Raw genomic sequence first — 15947 nt, 5'->3', positions numbered from 1 at the left:
TGTGTGGGAAGAGCCTGGGAACTGTCAGTGCAGAGAGATGCTGAGGCTTGAAGGTGCTGAGAGAGCAGTTGGGAGGAAAGTTTGCCTCGATCTCGCCAAACAAATCAAAGTCTGTCGTTTTAAAAAAAAAAAAAAAAAAGCGAGAGAGAGGGAAAGAGAATACAAATTGGAAAGGCAAAGAAATAAGCGCACAAAATGCAATGTTCTCTGTTTCATCACTGCTATTGGAATGGGTGTTGAATGGTGTGTGTGTGTGTATGCGTATGTGTGTGTGTGTGTGTGTGTGTGTGTGAGGTGTGAAATGGAGGATGTGCAGACCAGTCCAGACAGACATTAGGTATTTCACAGTGTGGACGGATCCAGTCATCCCCTAGAGAGAGAGAGAGAGAGAGAGAGAGAGAAATAAATGCAAAAAGAGAGCGCTCTTTAAGCCTGATTATTTCTCTGGCTTGATCTTGCTCTTCCCTCAAATTTAATACCACTTGTAATTAGAATTGATGAGGTAACTGATTATTGATTAAATCATTGAAGCCCATGAGATACCATTAAATACTGATTTTATGGTCTATATCAGACATCAGGGCCCTGTTAATAAGCATTATCTACAACTTAAATGACAATATGAAGCCGGCTCTATGTCAACAAACATAACATGAAAACATACTGTGTGAAACATAAAATAATGCTGATTAAATATTTTATATTGCACTTAATGGCCTGTGTTGATGTCATCTCTTTGGTATAGTAAGAATGTAACTTACTTTGTGTGGCCACTCGTTCATGCTTTGCGAGTTACTAGACTGTGAAAACTATGAAGCTGTAGGCCCGGTTTCATTAGCATTCAATCATTACCAGATTCTCAGACACCTGCTTCCAAATTAGCCATGTAATTACGTTTTGGCACAATTAGCCTTTTGCAAATATTGTTGCCATTCTTACAGAGCAACAAACAACAAGCTACTCTGCCTTTAGACGCACAAAGAAGTCGAGGGTTGTAATTTGTATTAGCCTATTATGAGCAGTTAATTCTGTAATCCTCCGTTTTCCCATAACTTTGTAAAGCAGCCAGCGACGCCAGGTCTGTAATGATCACTGCGCTCAAGCATGAAACAAAGAAGCAGCGTCTGGTGGAGGATGGGAGGAGAGCCACTGAAACAGCCAGTCCCTGTGCAGCTGTGTTGAAATAAAATGCAGCCAGGCAGAGCCTTGAAATTGGCTCCTCAGAAGGAAAAAAATGTTAAGAGGGCACAGCCTAATGCATTTTATGATAAATATCTTAAAAGTGTGAGTAATGAGGGGAGTGGGGGAACCAGTGGGGGGTTCATGAAATCTCAGCTGTGCTATGATCAACCAATAAAATGTCCCTTCAGGGCGATTAATCTGACCAATGGATGGTGACAACCAGGTTGACTGCAAAAATGTACAAAAAACAAAAAAGTTACCATGCACGAACGCATAAATTCACCCAAACTTGGTCCTCGGCCCTGACTCACATCATTTCATAACATATAGACAAAGTAAGGCTGTAACAGAGTGCTTAATTATTTTGCCACATTGTGAATTACTCTCCATATATTTGAATTATTTTGCATGATTTTACCCAAGTGTGGATACCTTTAGCTGCACAGAAGTTTTTTTTTTCATCCATTCACTTTGTCAGCACTTTATCCCTAATGCACTCAACCTGTCTTTTGCAGTGACTGATGAGCAGCGAGGGGCAGTGGGAGTCTTTTAAGGTGAAGCGTCCCCAAGTTGCTCTCACATTGGTGTCTTTTAAGGTAACTCACATCCAAGATGCTGTCACATTGGTGCTGTTCACTACGTAAAGCAGTATCTCAAGCAGGCACACTTTAAATGCATGCAGTAGGAGCAAAAGTCAAAGGTAAATGTGAAGAATATGACCAAATGAATGAATGAATGAATGAATTTTCAATCACTGGGTTCTATCAGTTGTATTTTAGAAGGGCAGTGTATGCAGCAGACTTGAAAGAAACACATTTATTTGTCATTTTCAAGGTATGACTGATCACAGGTCCTCTTACAAAATGCAAACATTGCCCCCAGACAAGTTTCTAAAGCTAAGATCTTTATTTGTGCTGTAAATACAACAGTAATACTTTGCAAATGATGGCATGAGGTTAAAGTGCCTACATTTAATCTGACGAGGGACGTTTCATCCCACTAATTCAGGAATGTGTAACAGTTGAGTAAATTTTTACTACCGTAGCAAACACTGTGCATTGTATTGTTCAAGCAAACTGCTCAATGATAAAAAAATAAATAAATAAATCCTCATCTCACATTATGTCATTTCCCAAGGAAAAATGTGCATATAGTGAGCATGTTAAGACAAATTTATGCATATCATAGCCTACAGATTTCAAATTTGCAGTACAGTATATTTAGGCATGAATTACCTACTTCAGTTAATATATTTATAGTACAAACAATCATCTGTCCTTAGAATAAAAGCTGCCCCAAGGTCATGGTTTAGCATTGTGCTTTTTTTTGTTATCATTAACAAAGCACCAGCAGCAGCAGCACTGCCAGAGTCCGGCCTCCCAAATCTACCCACGTGTCTCTACAACATTCAGTCAGTGATTCACAATGACAGAGCACAGTTACACAACATAGATTGCACTAAGGTTAATGGCGGTTAAAGTTAAATATTCCTATATAAATATCTCAATCCATCCATAAGTTTGAATAAGGGCCATGTACAGGTACACATGTGTAACTTAACCCTTCTTTGGTTCACAAATACACTAAAAGACTCCAATGTTATTCAAAACATTTTGATAATATACAGCAGTCTCCAAATATAAATGGGGATACGTTACAAATGGAACAGAATAGCGGATAACCTATTCACATTTATGTATCGATATAAATAAAGTGATTAATCTATCACATAGGCCTACTATATGCTGGATTTTATATATAGGATTTTCTTACTGTAAAACAAGGACACATTCGGCACAAAGGCAATGTAACAATACTATACACAATCTACACAAAAAAATCATTATCTCTAAAAACACAGCAATCAGCAAGTACAGTACTTGTTACAATGACTGTGTTATATATTTCCACTTACGTAATACCAAAGGGAAAGAACAGCTAGGGTACAATGTGGCGGTGCATCTGGTTTGATAATTACATAGACAACACGGAGCACCAACGGTCAGTACATCATATCATATTTTTTTTTTTACATTAATACTGTTTATGTCGATGCTGTGAGGTTCTTTCCATTGTGCTCTGTTGCTTGTGGAAAAATATTTTTCATTTTGATTGAACATTCTGCTCTTCAACACTGATCTTCATATAGACTGCTGTACAGTAAAATAACATATTAACCACTACAGAGAGAATCATCCAATTGCCCTCATTTTTTTATTGCTACTTCATATTTTACATGCAAAGAAACCAGAGTTTGAGTCGTCATGTTGATCTAATAAGGATTTCATGACCAAAATGGGTTCATTTCCACTTAAAATATGAATGAGCGACAACATCAGTGCACTTGGATGATTCTTTCTGAAGTTTGACGTTAGAACATGTAATAAACAAAGGTGTGCAAACTTTTTTTCCCCTTAAATACATGTAGTCGCTGCTAAAGACAGAATAGACAAGAGAAAAGAGAAAAGTATAGGGACAGACATACTATTGTGCATTGCCTGAAAAGACCTGTAAGCTCAAATCTATATATCTTTATGAAACAACACGGACATAAAGCCAAGCTCAAGGCCTTCCAGAGGTTGGAAAAGACATTATCTGAAAAAAGGGTTGTGTGTATTTCACAATAGAGGAGTGGCTCTTACAGCTCATGCCCCAGACGCTCAATCTCCTCAATCAAGAAGTCGATATCCGACCTGGTGGCAGCCGGGTTGGAGATGACCATGCGGAAGAAGTTGACCTTGTCTCCTTGAGGCTGGTAACCCACCATAGTCGTCCCAGACTCCATCATCATCGCCTTGATCTTTGGGGCCACCTGTTGTTTGAGAGAGAGAAGAATATAACTCAATAATCGCCGGAGTTACATCACCCCACTGCAAAAACTCTCAGCCATTTAGTCTCATATTCAGTCTTACAATCTTGACTTCTGCCAGTGGGATGAGACAATCCCACCTGTTTCCAGTGCAGTTTCAATTGTTTCTAGATTTTTTTTTTCTGTGAAGTCTAAAAATGTTGAAATAAGTCAGAAAAAGACAGCAAAACTGTGGGAAGAAGCTGATCTGCCTCGGAAACAAATGGGATTATCTCATCAAGCCAGCAGATTTTTTCACTTATTTGAAGAAAAACAAGATTTAACGACTGAATATGAGACTAAATGATTTGTTGAGATGCATATTCACACTCTGCCCCTCCGCTACATGCATATAGACCTATAGATGCTGAAAAAACACAGTTCACTGTATGAAGTCCTGAATCTGAGTAGGAAGGCGAACCAACATTAGAGGGCAGGGGAAGTGGACCTGAAGCATACAAAGCATCCAGGTTGATGAGTCATTACCTTGTGCAACCTCTCCCGCCTCTCCTCACCATCAGGCAAGCCGCGGAGGCTCGGTGGAATGTACCAGAAGCAGACATTAGTGTGCTGTGGCTATGGAGACAAAATGGGGAACAATATTAATAATTAAAAAAAAATACTTCTTCTAAATCCTTTTTTTAAATTTCTGCTTTTCATCTCTGCATGTCAGCTAACGAGGAGCTGTGCAAAGATTTGTACAATCCTGAATACAAATGAAAATATTACATTTTGCATTCAATTATGTGTTTACAACAGAGAGGACTTTTTCTTGTAATGTTGAAAAGTCTCCACCTTGCGGTAAAGAACTGTAACAAAAGCCAAGAATTTCATTTTGGTGTCCTCTCCTCCCAGTACATCCCAAACACCTCAGCATTACATAATTTTCCCATTGGCTCAACAATTTATGCTGCAGCTGACCACATTGGTTGCCTTGGATAATGAATTCTGATTTATATTCATCAGATAACTCAGTGGCCTGAGTTATCTGATGAATTAGGGCATTCATTTGGAAGATATTTGCTGTCTGCGGAAATAATAATCTCACCTCTCCCTCAAACACCATCTTGTAGCCCTCTCGGTTCTTGATTTTATTGTAGAGATAGGCTGAGAGATCCAGGCACTTGTCAATATGCTGCTCAAATCCTACGGTTCCCTTTAAGATAGAGAAATAAGAACACGGCGCAGAGGTTAGCATCGCAATGAGATACTTTCAGCTACAGGGGAAAAAAAACATCTGCTAAAATGCATACCTTTGCTTTCCACATGAGCCAAAACTTGAAGATATCCACATGCCGTCCACACTGGATGGCCTTGTCTCCCGTGTCATATGTCACGTCGTACTGTTTGTCCGGCTGGAAGAGGTAGCCTGCGCACATGGAATTGCAGCCTTGTAATATTCCCTGCAATGGGAGAAATCGTGGTGAGAAAGACAATCAGATTACCAAGGACTGGTAGGAAATTGTGTGTGTGACGGTGTGTGTGGGTGTACAGGGGTGACTGTGCGGCAGGCAAGTAAAAAAACACACGCTCACCCTCTCTCTGACCAGAATGGCAGAGCACTGCAGCGGCACTCCCATCATCTTATGAGGGTTCCAGGTGACTGAGTTGGCCCTGTGCAGATATTGAAACAGTAAGCACAACTATCTGTGTGTGTGTGTGTGTGTGTGTGTGTGTGTGTATGCCTGAGACCACATTGATCTTTTTCAGTAGCACTTTCAGTTCCATTTAAATTAATGTGCCTATGTAAGCTGACCAGACATCCACGATTAGTGCACCTTCTCTGCCCAGATTTTTTAAAAAATGGTGGTGCTGCTTGTATTTATTGCCTTGAATACATGTATTTGCTGCTATAGTTTTACCTCTCTATCCCATTGAGCTTGTGCCTGTGTTTCCTCGACATCAGCAAACCGCCTCCCCACGCTCCCTGCACAGGATACAGCAGTTAAATTTGTAGGAATAATGATGTGGATGATCATGATGTGCTGAACAGGGAGCTGACGTGTACAGCTGATGCTGTTCTTTTGTACTGGAGAAAATCAATGTCCTCTTACGTCCACGTGAAGCCACATGTTGTACTTCTCACAGATGTCTGCAATCTCATTGATGGGATCGAATGCTCCGTAGACCGTGGAGCCAGCAGTGGCATTCACAAACATTGGCACATATCCCTACAAACCAAGAGCATCAGAAGGAACATATGCTTCAATTCTGGGCTGGATTCGAACTGTAATGTTCTCTCACCCTCTGTAATTGTTGACATCAAAGAGACGGGTTAAAACACATTTCTCAGATAATGCTGTTCCATTTTGTAGCCGGTGTCACAGCAGAATTGCACGCCAATTTCTTCCAGCCTGCACATCACTTTGCCTCAGGAAAACTAGTTTCAGAGACTGCGCTTTAGAAGCATTATTGAAATAACCTTGCTGCTGTTCTTGCTCACACTGCTGAAGCCTTTACTCTACTAGCAACTCCATACCTCATAGGAGAAGCTCCTATTGCAATATTTTATTATTACATGGAGTCCATCACTGGTAGAAACAAATTAACAGTTAATCTTTCTAAGGGCAGATGTTTATGTCTCCCCCAGTAAGTTGATGGCATGATAAACTTTGAAATTCACCTTCTGCTTGGCCTCTATGACTTTGGCTTCCAGGTCAGCAGGGATGACTCTCCCTCTGGAGAAGAAGATGGCATGTTAGGTTAAAACATACACTTGATCTTGATCTGCTTTATACGATTGTCTGCATGCTGCTTCAGGACAAACCTCTCATCTGTCTTCAAAAGGATCAGGTTTTCCGTTCCAAAGCCCAAAGCTGCACTGGCTTTCTTGATGGAGTAGTGGCTCTGCAGGAACACAAATTGTTCTTAAAACCGGATTGTCTCGAATTAGGTATGGATTTACACTTAACATTGTAACTGGTACAGGCTGTGATACAGAGGGTAACAGTAGTCAGTAACACATGTTGAATGATGAGAGTGTTAGGCTAACATGCTCTGAGGTGAAGAGGACCAGTCTTGGAGCAGCTGTCATGCCTTTGGTCTTGACCTCAGGGAAGAACTTGTATCTGGCGATCATCACGCTGTACATGTTGGATATTGCTCCTCCTGCAGAAATCACATGCAATTTTTCAGTTGTGAAAATACAGTTTCAGAGTTGTAGCTAAGACAGAGCACCTCTGCTGGACTCTAATAAAGCATGATAAGGTACATTTAAGGGCTTACACTCAAAGTAGCAGCTTATTCGGTCATACGATCAGAGTTAATGAGCTGGTCGATATGGACAAAATCAAATATCATCATGTCTTTGACCAGATGTTAATATTGTGATGATATTGGGATGACTACTGGTGTTTTCATGAGATATTTACACACAAGATATTTTTGATAAACAATCATTAGTAATGCAGATATGATGACCAAGCAGGTAGAGGCAAATGCAACATATAGAAAAGTCTAATAAGCTCAGAAAATTGCATCCTTTTACTGCGATGCAGCCTTTAAAACCAGGAATAGACAGCATTTATGTCATATCACAATATTACAACACCCAAAACCCAGACAATATCTGGTGTCATATCATGATATCGATATCAACATAATATCAATACATCACCCAGCCATATTCAAGTCAGAGTTTGATCAGTGGCTGAGCTCTCACCTGGAGAAAATATTCCATCACCCTCTCCATCAGGCCAGCCAACAATCTCTCTCATCTTTTTCAGTGTCAGCTGCTCCATGAGCACAAAGACAGGGGCAATCTCATAGGTAAACCTGGAAGACACAGCAGGCCAAGCCCAAACACAGTTTACTCAGTTTGCATATTCGGTTCTTCATCAAGCCAGGTAACCCCCTACCCCCACCCTCCCCAGTCATTTGAGTAATGAGTTTTGTTGTGCAATAATTGCATAATAGCATATAGACCAGATCTATGTAATTTACTTTCTTTATGCTGCTTGATTTTGCCGAATTTCCATTTCACCACAACACTGCAGAAGAGATGGATGGGATCAATATTGAATGCACTGATATTTAACAGCATGCATTTGTATGCTCTAATTGTACAGCATGGAGACTGAGCAGAGCTGCTTTGGCAATAAGAGTGGAACAGATACAGCATTTGGTACACGGTCACAGTTCGATGACAACGCTGTCCCCTTGCATCAGAGATGGCGTTTTTGTTTTGTTTTGTTTTTTTCAGCTGTGAAATGACACAGAAAATGCTGCACCAACTCGGGCCCATAATATGCCACTGTGTCTGTGAATTAGTGAGAGAAAAAGAGTGAGACGGGAGATGTAACACAATAAAAATGTCACTGTCTTTCTATCGGAGCTGTAGCCAAAGTCTAGACTTTAATCAACCAATGTATATCTTTAATGAGTTTACCATTATTGTAAACACTGCAAAAATAATAAGAAGGGCCTGCTGTTATAATGAAAAACAAAGTTCCTAGAATTTTCTCATTACAGTAATGCTTATTATGCTTTATCTTTTCAGCGTTATGGGTGTTTCTGTATCAGTACAGCACATTAAAAACCTTCTCCCTGAGAGCAGAGCACAGTTGACTTGGAACAACAGGCTCATCCATCTTCTCCTCACCAATGTGCTTCTAATTACGTAACTATCCGTCTATTCATGCAGTGAAAGCTAATGAATCAGTGGAACAATACAGTATGTTACATTATGCCCCACAGCATTGCTCCTCTCAGTTCTTTGCATGGCAGTGGCACACACAGTGACTATGTTAAGAAAAAAAAAAAAAAAAAAAACAAGTTCACAGATGTGGCAGATGAATTTCACCTCATTCGCTCATGCAGATAACGCTCACTAATTCTGATTATGTAAGTCTTGGATGTGATTGTCAGCCTATTAGTGTCAATCAATATCTGCCAGGGGTAATTAGGGCTGATGGAGTAATTCATAAATATAAATTACAAGTATGTAAGCAGCCTCCACCCTCTGGTTCAAGTCAACTACTGTAGTGTTGCACTAGATAACTACTCTATTTCTTTAAGATAGCTTCTGGTGGACATCTGCATTGGACAGGCTGAATGACCTAAACAGTAAACACACAAACTGACAAAATTATGGAAAACATGCCTGAGGATTGTAATGAAGGTTTAAGAGGCTGGAGTGGAACCTCCTCTCCACCTTTGGTTATTTCCCACTCAAAACCCTGGTTGAATCCTTGACCTTAAGAGGTTGTTGCTTTTTGGTGGAGCTTTATTGCTGGGTGCGGATAAAGAGCACATGACCATTACCATACTGGTCACACCAATTGTGTTTTACTATAACTGATGACCTTTTAGAATTTACATCTCTAAACATGTATTTGGAATATTTTCATTTTTATGGTCATCCTCATGCATCAAAGTGGGACTCACTCCAGTCTATTCATGTTGTGCCATGAAGTCATAAAAAAGAGAAATTGAAGATTATGCTGAAATGTGATCAGATCCTGAGAGCTGCTGGACACATTTGATTTTCTTAGTTCATCATTATACTGTAAAACACTTATTGAATCCCAACACCACTGAACCCCAGTGATGGCTGTCCACAGTATGTAAACATGGTCTCAAGGGAGAAGCTCCATTCTTTCCTGGGACTGTTATCTCACTGGAACTCACATCACATAAAGCAAACACACCATGTAAACTCAGAATGCAAATCAATATGCAATTTGGCTTGCCTGTAGGGCTGTATTATCTGACCACGGCCAGACTGCTGGTCAACAATGATAGTAAAAAAGAAAAAAACAAAGCTCAAATCTGATCTTTTGTGCTTGTCTCATTTTGTGATTGCCTTGTCTTGCTTGAGTGACGGTCTGTATGAAGACTGTGCTTGGGATCCTGCAGCTTAAAGCACACCAAAGAGCCTAATTATGTCACTTGAAGTGCTCCCTTGACTGAAAAACCCCTTTCTCCTTTGGAAAAACAACAATCACAACAACCAAAAACGTGGCCAGGACGGCATTAACCTAACCCTAATTCATTTGGAACCCTATTAATTAGCTGCTGAGATTGATTTTTGGCAAGGCTATATAAATACTTCTTAAATGCATAACTGAAAACTGTATGCAAATTGCAGAATAATGAATCATTATCTGTAACAGCTGCACTGTTTTCAACGCAGGACTCACATATTAGTGTTGGCTGTAGAAGTGAGCCACTCTCCTGCCAACCCAATGATGTCTAATCCAGTGGAGAGCTGGTTAAAGAACCTGGGGTGACCTGGGACAGAAACAGAGACAACAAAGCAACTTCTTTTACATAAAACTATTCATCATTGGAGAATTTGTGGGAAAATGGCTTATCTGTAATCGTTGCAGCGGCATGTAGGCTAATGAGAGTTATTGATTACACTGAGCCACCACTGCTCCTTTAGTCCCTCTCTTCTCACCTGTTCTCACCCCATACTTCAGAGTGTCCCTGCAGTCCACCAGGATCTGCTCCAGGGACTCCGGCTGGTCCGACAGCTCCAGGTTGAAGCCCTCCATGCCCTCCAGCAGCTGATGGGGGTGGTGGAAGTCCAGCACCTTGGTTGATCTGTCAAAGGTCTTCCGAATGTAGTTTGTGAGAATGTCCACCACCTCCAGCAAGAACTGCATGGTTGGTTCTTCCCCATTTTTGGCAGGCAATAAATCTATGATATGAAAGTCCGATATGTCAATATTTTGCAACCCTTGTGGGGTCAAGATCTGAGAATCGATTTGCCAGCAGCAAAATATAAGGATTGTTCACTATTTCCATGTTTTACCACCAACTCATTGAGGATTTTGGAAGCATTTTCACAGCTCACTGTTGAATTTCTCATGGCCTTAATTTCTCAACAGGTTGATGATTACTCGTTTTTTTTAAAGGCTGAGAACAATTTTGTTGGCAATTACTAACATGCACTGTGCATACACATCTAAAACTGAAATATATAACGCACACAGAGCAATACATACATATAACATTCATATAACTGAAAAACAAATTTAAAAAATAACGTTTACCGAAATCTATTCCATTATAAACAATTCAGGCAAACAATTAACCATAGACTGGCATAGACAAATTGACTCATTAAAAAAAATCTGTACCTTTGAAACCTATTTGTTGTGACTTTTGGTTTAGAAATTGTTCTTGGGGAGCAAAAAAGTCGCTCAAACTTGATTTTGGCGCAAAATTGGATTCAAATTTCCAATCTAATTAATTTTAAAATAGGCCTACATGATTTGTGTTGGTTTAAACTTGGTTTAAAAAATCATACAAACAATTTTGAATCAAAAACACTATTATATACAACACAGTCATTTTAAAATCGCGTTTTTTCTCCCATTTAGCCCTACCTCTGGCGAAGAGATTGGAGAAGTCGGTCTCGGTGCGTCTGAAACGCGTGTTTGTGTCGCTGTTATCACAAGCCAGCAGGTTTTTGGATGCGCGCTCCTTGAAGGAACTCACGATCCTGCTCTTCTCCTCCAGGTTGTTGTTCTTCTGCAAAAACCCTAAACGGTTGCAGGAAGGAGAGGAGTCCAGCGGGTGATTACAATTTCCATACATGTTGACAGCTGCAGCTTCACCAGGCCCATTAATTCTCCACTCCCATATCTGACTTTATCTTCTCTCTCTCTCTCTCTCTCTCTCTCTCTCTCCCCCTTGAGCCACTCTATTTTTTTTCTCTCCAAAGGTTCCCATCCCACCCAGGGAATCCTGTTTATGGGCGGTGGACTCTGGGGGGGGGGTTGAGCCCGGTGACATCAGCACCAAACTCCAGCCAAGCAAAAACAAATCGCTGTCATGTAGTGGCTGTAAATTCTTATTAAGCTCCCCCGACAGATCGCACTTCAGTGCGCAGGGAACAGTCCAAGGAGCCGATAGCATTCCAGCCCAGAGGCACATTTAATAGTCTGAGTGGGCCGTGTTGATAGATGAGGATATATCAATATGTGGCCTTCTCGTTTTTGTTAAAGGCCTATTGGAGAGAATATGGCCAGCAGCTAGTGCGCATATCATGCAGAAATTGCTCTGCCTTCAGACACCAGCGTTTTGATATGATTCTCAAAAATCGCCTTACTCCTCTGTGCGATATTATTTCTGAAGAACACATAGGCTGAGTCTTAACGCGACTGCCCTCTCCCTTCTATTTGTCCACAATCAGCTGGCTGGATACCACTGGTTTCATTTTGTCGTTGACTTTGTTTTGTAAATAGTCCTGTGCAATTAAACCGGCTTAATGAAGCCAGCAGAACATGTCGGTCAAAAATACCAAGAAATTGTATTGAGCACTGGTGCATGATACAGCCTCCACTATTATGGGAGATGTCAGTCCATTCGTGATTAGTGCTTTATATAGGCTTAGCATGGGAGTGAAAGACTGGAAAAGACTATAACACTGCCAATCAAAAAAAAAAAAAAAAAAAAAAAAATCTCCAGTGTTTCCCTTTAATTTCATAACAACTCAAGGCAAAATTTTGGTAAATTCATGCAAACTGATGCGCCTCCTATTTGTTTTCTATTTTGGTTATATTCTCAAGCTCAGATATTATGAGAATTTCTGGAGTCAGGCGATTTTTTTTCCTAAATTATTATTATTATTTCTTTATTTTTCATGATAGCCCCAGTGAATTTGAGCTCATATCTTTATTTCAAACAATCTTGGATAATCTTTATGTTAATTTCTAATTCCGGTTGAATACTGAAATTGGCTGCATGGCTTCAACACAGAGATTTGGTGTCGCTAAAGGCTTGAGGCCGAGATGCAGTTTCCATTGACGACCAAGCAAAACACATTAGGCCTGTATTTGTCTCACGAACACACAAAACAAGACATTCCCTGCATTTTGTCTCTGAGAAGAAATTTCCAAAATATCTTTTTGGGCAATTTTACGAAACAACAAATACCAACTTACCACATATCTTCATTCCCAATTTTCTAGTACACCCATGAGCAACTCCACACCATGCGTCATAGCCTAAAATGATTTGGAAAAACCAATTAGACTGGCTGAAAGAACCCTTAAAAAGGCAAATTACAAAGTACATTTTATCTCCAATAATTTCACACGGACATATTAAATGAAGCACATCATTTCAGGTTGCTATGAGTCAAAAATAGATTAGAGGTTATTTTAACATTTTCCCTCATCCCCTGGTCCCTGGATATGAATTAGCCTATATTTCCAATGCATGTTACCATTCATGACCTATAGGCAAGGGCTTACAATTAATTAGCCGTTTGGATTCATGCCAGCCTAAAGATCTAATTGAGTGAAAAGATGCTGGTTAAAATGCACGCATCGCTAGACATGAGGCGGCTGGCCAGTGACAGATAGAGAATTACGCCGTTATCAAGGGCTTCCAGCCAGGGAGGGGATGGGGCACCTTGGATGGGAGCACATAGAAGAAATCCTCAAAAGCAGCAATTTAGGGGGTGGGGGGTGGGAGCAGAGAGGGCTGAGGTGGGAGGGTGGGGGGCACCTCCATCCCCACATCCCAATTTAACCCTTGCTTTGGATCATTAGATAAATCATTGCCCTCCTCGGCTCATTGGAAGCACTTTAACTCACTCTTTACTTGTCCACAACCCGTGCATTTCTAGCCATTGTAAATGAGATGGGTAAATAAAATAAAATAAAATAAAAGATTAAAAAAAAAAAAAAAAAATGGGATTTGGACCACAGCTATAGGCTACATTTTCCCCAGGAGTGGTAGTCTATACACGCCAGATCTTTTCTGCATCGGCCTCACATCACCATTGCTGCTGGCATTTCACCAGGGTGGAAGGAGACAAATGAATTGTCAATGGGCCGCAAAGTCATTCCAACCTCAAATCCAGTTCTGGCGAGACAAAAAATATGTTCCGTTTGATTGGGTGAGTTGGATGAGGCTGCAAATATAGGCTAAATATAAGGGGGATTTTTTGTGTGCTGTATTTATAAAGGGCTGGCGATTTTTTTTTACATTCTGTGCATATAAGCCAATATGCAGGAGGAATACATATTAGCTATATTTAGATTTCTATTCACTGGGCGAAAGGGGCTTATTTTCCCTGTTAATAGCCGACAATAAAAGGACTGTGGTAGCTGGAGGGTTTCTACAGTCCCCCTTCTTGAGGGCTACAATGCTTGAGCATGCCATTAGGGCCAATTTAATATGCCTGAATTAACAGCCAGTTCGGAGTGATTTCCATTTTACCATCCAGCACTTTATTCAACCAGAACACAACATAAAATTATATGTGTGTGTGTGTGTGTGTGTGTGTGTGTGTGTGTGTACATGATCTATCTATCTATCTATCTATCTATCTATCTATCTATCTATCTATAATATGAATACTAAAATAAAAAATAATTATAGTATCAAGAACTAGATTGTTGACGTTGTTAATACTACTACTACTACTAATAATAATAATATTGAAAGTAATAATAATAATATTAACAATAATAATAATAATAATTTGTTGAGCCTTTTGAAGATACCTTTGAGGTCTACTGGCAGGATGGTGCTGAGCTCCAGGGCTGGTTTTCTAGGCTAATTGCCTTCAGTGTAATGTTAGCGGAGGAAAATCATTTTCTGACAACAGCACTCGTCTGTCAGATGCCGGGAGGTCCGTAGTGAATACAATGCTGCGGTGATTTGTGGGGAGAAAGGCAGCTCAAATGGCAGCGCTTCCCCCCCTCCCTCGATGAAAATGATTAATGGCGGTGCCCACAAAGTAAATAGCACAAGTGAAATAGCATTTTATCTGTGATGGACCTACTTGAGCCCGGTGGTCGTAAATTTGTCGAGTTGGGATCCGGTTCGCCGCCAGAGGAGGAGGGTGCAGACGCCGCCATCACTCCCGAGACTCCCGGTGCAAAGTCTTCACTTCACAAGCTGTGTCACTTTTTTCCCCTTCGAAATCTCTTTATATTGTCAAAAATGAAAAGTAACACTTACTGTCAGAGAAGTAGAAAAACAGCTGTCTAATCCACAGGAATGCATATGGAGCGTTGTGAACTGTTCCAAACATGCGGGGCTGGGCTGATAAAGAGCCCTCTCTGTCTAATATTGATAGAGATGCTCAACTTGGCGACATAGGATGCAACAGACCTGTAGACAACAAGGGCACAGCCCGGTCTTACAAGTTGAAATTCAATTAGCCCACTCAAGATCAAACCCAGATCCAATGACACTGAACAATAAGTTGTGCAATAACAGATACAGACAAAAAAACAAAAACAAAAACAAAAACAAAAAAAAAAAAAAACAATGCATCTCATTAAATCGTCCACAAAGCCAAATGCCAGCCGCACATTATTCACATTATTTCAGTACCACATCTTGATACTGGTCAGGATGAATAACCGCGCATCACGGCAAATGGTGCCACAGAGCTTCATGTTTATGTCTGCTCTATAATAAATAGGAGCAAATCCGCAATTGTCCTAGTCAAGACTATGAAAAACACAGTCGTCAGAGCGTCAAATGTGAGGAATATATAGCCAAATCTATTGATGAAATCAATAAAATGATAATAAAAGCACATCAACTGGAGATATAGTATTTTTACTGCCACAAATTAATGAGATGGCCTAAATGCTTATGAGTAGATTTGGCTATAAACTTGAATGACAAATATCAATCCAAAAGGATTATTCTAATGATGACCGTAATGCAGGTCAATGTCACATAAGACGACATGCAGTCATCTCACATCAAAGCCCAGCCAAACGGCTCTTAACAGCTTGTCTAGAATTTAATAACAGCGCTACGAAGGAGCAATTAAACCTGCATGTGCAATCAGTCCAGCAATGCAACATTCAAAACTGTATATGCAGGCTGGGCCAACAATTTAAAGCCTATTTTTATGAAACGTTTTCTAAATCTTAGAAGAAGAAAAAAACACCTGTTAGAGCATCTCCAATGGCAATATCAGCACTGGTAAGAT

The 15947-nt window shown here is 40.3% G+C and overlaps 1 protein-coding gene across 1 annotated transcript; it reads right to left on the bottom strand.

Annotated features, from left to right (window-relative positions):
* Nucleotides 1-2065: 2065 nt before the first annotated feature.
* LOC115380270 (glutamate decarboxylase 1) lies at nt 2066-14853 on the bottom strand. The gene is made up of 16 exons (XM_030081364.1): nt 14778-14853; nt 12925-12987; nt 11365-11520; nt 10431-10673; nt 10171-10261; nt 7692-7804; nt 7023-7138; nt 6798-6877; nt 6654-6708; nt 6085-6201; nt 5893-5957; nt 5566-5644; nt 5284-5433; nt 5079-5186; nt 4517-4606; nt 2066-3994 (listed from the first exon to the last, which is right to left on the bottom strand). Exons 1-16 carry the CDS (start codon nt 14851-14853, stop codon nt 3821-3823), a joined length of 1776 nt encoding a protein of 591 aa, XP_029937224.1. The 3' UTR covers nt 2066-3820.
* Nucleotides 14854-15947: the final 1094 nt, after the last annotated feature.

Source organism: Myripristis murdjan, chromosome 21 (assembly GCF_902150065.1).
Source record: "Myripristis murdjan chromosome 21, fMyrMur1.1, whole genome shotgun sequence".
NCBI classification, from domain to species: domain Eukaryota; kingdom Metazoa; phylum Chordata; class Actinopteri; order Holocentriformes; family Holocentridae; genus Myripristis; species Myripristis murdjan.
The sequence above is the reverse complement of the archived record's forward strand: the minus strand, read 5'-3'. Positions and strand labels throughout refer to the sequence as shown.